The sequence below is a fragment of the Podarcis bocagei genome (assembly GCF_964188305.1).
Source record: "Podarcis bocagei genome assembly, chromosome: 4".
In the NCBI taxonomy this organism is placed as follows: domain Eukaryota; kingdom Metazoa; phylum Chordata; class Lepidosauria; order Squamata; family Lacertidae; genus Podarcis; species Podarcis bocagei.
In genome coordinates this window covers 47,190,462-47,194,891 of record NC_138128.1, presented here as the reverse complement: position 1 = coordinate 47,194,891, position 4,430 = coordinate 47,190,462, and the positions used below count along the sequence as shown (strand labels likewise).

Sequence of the window (4,430 nt, the reverse complement as noted above, 5' to 3'; positions counted from 1 at the left end):
GCCAGAGGAATCCTTTTCCTGTCATGAATAAAGAGTGCCTAGAACAGATTGCAAATAACTCCTCAGAAGAAATCATGCCTCCACAAATAGGCAACCTCAGGGATTTAAGAGTTTTTTAAATAAGAGATGTGATGGCTCCCACAAAGAAAGAAGTGTTCGCTGTATTAAGCCATAACATACCTGACAATGGCACACAATTAACTTTTCAGAAGATGGAATACAATGCACACCAAGTCAACCTGGGAGGAGTAGAGATTCACTCATAAGGTAAAGATAACAAAGTCAATGTACTGAAGTGGCAAGGAATAAATGGGGGAGGGGGACATGTTGCCTGAGCAATTGAAAAGCTGGTGTAAGAGCAGAAACTGAAAAAGTAAGTGACATTGGCAAGACACATTAGGGTTTCTGTTGTTGTTGTTGTTTTTAAATTCTGCCCCATGAAAAGGGCAACAAATTTCTGATTGCATTCGGGCAAGCCAGTGTGGGTAAAGTGACAACGATGGATAAATTCCGTATGATCTTCCAGTTCCTCCAGTCCAACCAGGAATCATTCATGAATGGCATATGTGGCATCATGGCTCTTGCCAGTGCACAGATGTACGTGGCTTTTGACTTCAACTGCCCATGTCTTCCAGGTTATAACCTGGCCTATGGGATGGGTATCCTGTTTGTGCCACCCCTGGTCTTGTTTCTACTGGGCTTTGTGATGAATAACAATGTCTCCATGTTGGCTGAAGAGTGGAAAAGACCCACAGGGAAGCGGCAGAAAGACCCGGCTGTCCTACGGTACATGTTCTGCTCCATGGCACAGCGGGCTATGATTGCTCCTGCTGTTTGGATTTCAGTCACACTGTTGCATGGAGAGTGCTTTATATGTGCCTTCAGCACCTCTGTGCCTGTAGATAAGTTGGGGAACCAGAGCTATACCCAACTACCTGAGAAGGAACTGAGGAGAATTCTGGCCCGGATTCCCTGCACAGACATCTACAAGGGGCAGGAACTTATTGCCAAAGAGGTGGCAACCAGGTATCTGCGCTGTATATCACAGGTAAGCAAAAAGTGATTGCAGGATTTGCTTAAGCTAATTTGGTGTAGAGAATGGGAGAGACCCCTTATAAAGCTGGCAGGCTTTTTATATGACTTTATATGCACTTATCATGCTATCATTTCCTATACACTGCAAGCACTCTGAGCATTTTTCAGCATTCTGCAGTTCTTTATTACTGGTAAGAAACACAACACTTTTCCTCCTTCTCTTGAGGTCCCACTTCATAGAAAACATGTTTAAAATGTGATGTAATGGATATACTCCTCATGCTACAATTGCAGTTTATTCTTTTTACAGCATAAATTGTGGGCCTTAATCACAGGTAAGTGTGCACACATTTGGAGCTGCAATGTGTGCTAGTTCCACATTCAAAGAGTGGGCTTATGTAGGGTGCATCCTGCAAAACAGAGTGCTTGATTCCTTACTGTAATAATTCCATGCATTGTTTTTGGTAAGAAGTATGGATTATAGAAGGAAGTGAGAGAAGAAGGGATGAACTCCTATGATTAAACTTCCCCTGCTTCCAAATATTCCATTTGCAATGCAAATACAGACAAATATATCCAGTGATCCCAACCTAAAACAGGCAGGTCAATACAGTCCTTTCCTGTTGTTTACTGCGTTCAGCCTGCATTTGTTCTCTGCATCTTAAATAGGATGCAAATTCCCTCTAGGTTTTCACCTGGGAACAACGTCAAAGTCATTTTAAAAATCTGATTTGATCACTTGTGTTCTCACCAATCTGATGCTGCCACTGTTCTGTTTCCCCTTGGCATTGCTCAGCAATGTTAGCCCTTCCTCTGCTGTGTATTAGTTGGATAACCACTGCTTTTCTTAGCATTGAACATTAAGAATGTATTGGAATAAATATTCAGATCTTTCTTTAATCAGAGCTTTCTTTAATCAAGCAATATTTGTTGCACTGTTGCTGTTTTTAAGTTTGGCATTATAGATAATCAATTCATTCTATTAAAAACCCCCAATTCTAAATACTTTTGTATTTGAATGGTTCTACTTAGTATTATAGGGGACGCGGGTGGCGCTGTGGGTAAAACCTCAGCACCTAGGACTTGCCGATCGCATGGTCGGCGGTTCGAATCCCCGCGGTGGGGTGCGCTCCCGTTGCTCGGTCCTAGCGCCTGCCAACCTAGCAGTTCGAAAGCACCCCCGGGTGCAAGTAGATAAATAGGGACCGCTTACTAGCGGGAAGGTAAACGGCGTTTCCGTGTGCGGCTCTGGCTCACCAGAGCAGCTTCGTCATGCTGGCCACGTGACCCGGAAGTGTCTGCGGACAGCGCTGGCTCCCGGCCTATAGAGTGAAATGAGCGCACAACCCTAGAGTCTGTCAAGACTGGCCCGTACGGGCAGGGGTACCTTTACCTTTACCTTACTTAGTATTACTGAAATGGCATGCCAGTTTCAGCATGAGACAAAAATGTGCTCCTTTAAAAAAATAATGAAAGCCAAGAGGAAAAATACTGGATTTAGGAGTGGGGAAATAATTTGTTTATGCAATACATTTTAGAAAATTATTATCCAGACAGGCCAAAGTCATAGGTAACTGCTGCAATATAAGAGATGCTGTGTTGTAGTTTAGGGATAGAGAACCTGTGGACCTCTAGATGTTTTTGGACCATGACTCTCATTATCCCTAACTACTGGCCATGTTGGGCTGATGGGAGTTGTGGCAAACAACATCTGGAAGGTTACAGATTCCTTATTCCTGGTGTAGTTGCTCCCCAACACATCCCTGTTAAAATGGATTGAACTGTGTTCTGGTTCAGGAAAACTAAAAGATTTGGTCTAGATTTTGGTTCAGGTTCCATTTGATCCCCCAACTTCAAGAGCCTCAAATACAACAGCACAGGGCTTTCATTGGATTCATATCTGGCAAACAAATATGGAAACATCACTGCCATTGTACAATGAGGTAGATTGTGATGTTAGTTCACACAACTGGATCATCCACTCATTGATGGATGAGACATGAGCCTAGCAGCCCCACAATCTTTTGAGGTTGCTAGTCCCAAGATCCACAGATTCTGGAAGACCACTGATAATCATGACTGCAATTGTGTACTGCATAGATTTCTCTATCCCACTCCCACAACCACCTCCCTAATAATAGTATGATGTTTGGTTTTCCCGTTCAGGCAATGGGCTGGATCTTTGTGCTGTTGATGACCTTGTTGGCATTCCTTGTTCGTTCCTTACGTCCCTGCTTTACTCAAGCCGCATTCCTGAAGAGCAAGTATTGGTCTCACTATATCGACATCGAACGCAAGCTCTTTGATGAGACCTGCACGGAACACGCTAAAAGCTTTGCCAAGGTTTGCATCCAGCAGTTTTTTGAGGGCACAAATAAGGACCTAAGCATGGGTCATGCAACCTTTGCGGAAAAGACACCTTCCGAAACAGGAGAAGAGAAGGAAAAATTGCTGGGTATCATGGATCAAGGGACCATGAACAAAATTCTGAAGAACTGGCACAAATGTAAGCCCCCTTTGTGCCTCAGCCAAGAGGTGATCCAGAATGGGAATTGTTGTGCAGGAGAAATTGCACACCCTCAGCCGCCTAAAAGAGAGTATGCTACCTATTACAGCAAAGTCTGAGGACGGAGTGGAAGTAATCAGAAAGCACATATCCCTTTAGATCACGGCTTGGGACCACACATTTATCAAGGAGATCCTTCAACTATTCATTGTGGAGAGCATCCAGAACACCTGTCCAAAAGTCTCTCCCCCCCCCCCAGCTTTTCTGTGGACACTAGCATGGAATAGAACAAATAAACAGTGACAATGCTCACCTGTTGATTTTGTCAAGGAGAAAAGAGATGTCAGAAAGACTAAATGGTGATGGCACCTTAAATTGGATGACTGCTGTGATACAAATAATATAACAAAAATTATGAGGTGGTTCATTGTTGGTTTGAATAAGATATTTATTCCCTGCTAAACTCTAAAGGATAGACCATTTGTCTCAGCAGCAAGTAACATCACATTTTGATTTGAAAAATCTCTACCAATTTCTTCAGATGAAAACCACCTGCTAAGTCTCCATTGTATGTGAAAGGCACAAAACAGATGTTTCATTTTATTGTAAAGGAAAGACTAAAAACAGGTAATACTATCTGTACAGGGGTACATTTCTGTTGGTAGTAAAGCAAAACCAACGTTTCCAAGACTTGCAGGAATGTTTTAGGCACAAACCAAAAGCACAAAGGCAGTACAGTGGTGCCTTGCAAGACGAAAATAATCCGTTCCGCGAGTCTCTTCGTCTAGCGGTTTTTTCGTCTAGCGAAGCAACCCTATTAGCGGCTTAGCGGATTAGCACTATTAGCGGTTTAGCGGCTATTAAAGGCTTAGCGGCTAAAAGGCTATTA

At 43.1% G+C, this 4,430-nt stretch overlaps 1 protein-coding gene across 1 annotated transcript; it reads left to right on the top strand.

The window, feature by feature from the left end:
- Positions 1-426: 426 nt before the first annotated feature.
- On the top strand, positions 427-3,712 carry CALHM1 (calcium homeostasis modulator 1). The gene is made up of 2 exons (XM_081191196.1): positions 427-1,048; positions 3,202-3,712. The coding sequence occupies exons 1-2, from the start codon at positions 500-502 to the stop codon at positions 3,658-3,660; spliced, it is 1,008 nt and encodes a 335-aa protein (XP_081047322.1). The 5' UTR covers positions 427-499; the 3' UTR covers positions 3,661-3,712.
- Positions 3,713-4,430: the final 718 nt, after the last annotated feature.

What these genes read in the sequence shown, in the direction of transcription:
- CALHM1 (XM_081191196.1), top strand. Translation starts at nt 500, where the DNA reads ATGGATAAATTCCGTATGATCTTCCAGTTCCTCCAGTCCAACCAGGAA. An exon ending in ATCTGCGCTGTATATCACAG is followed by an intron (nt 1,049 to 3,201) that starts GTAAGCAAAAAG and finishes TTTCCCGTTCAG; the next exon opens with GCAATGGGCTGGATCTTTGT.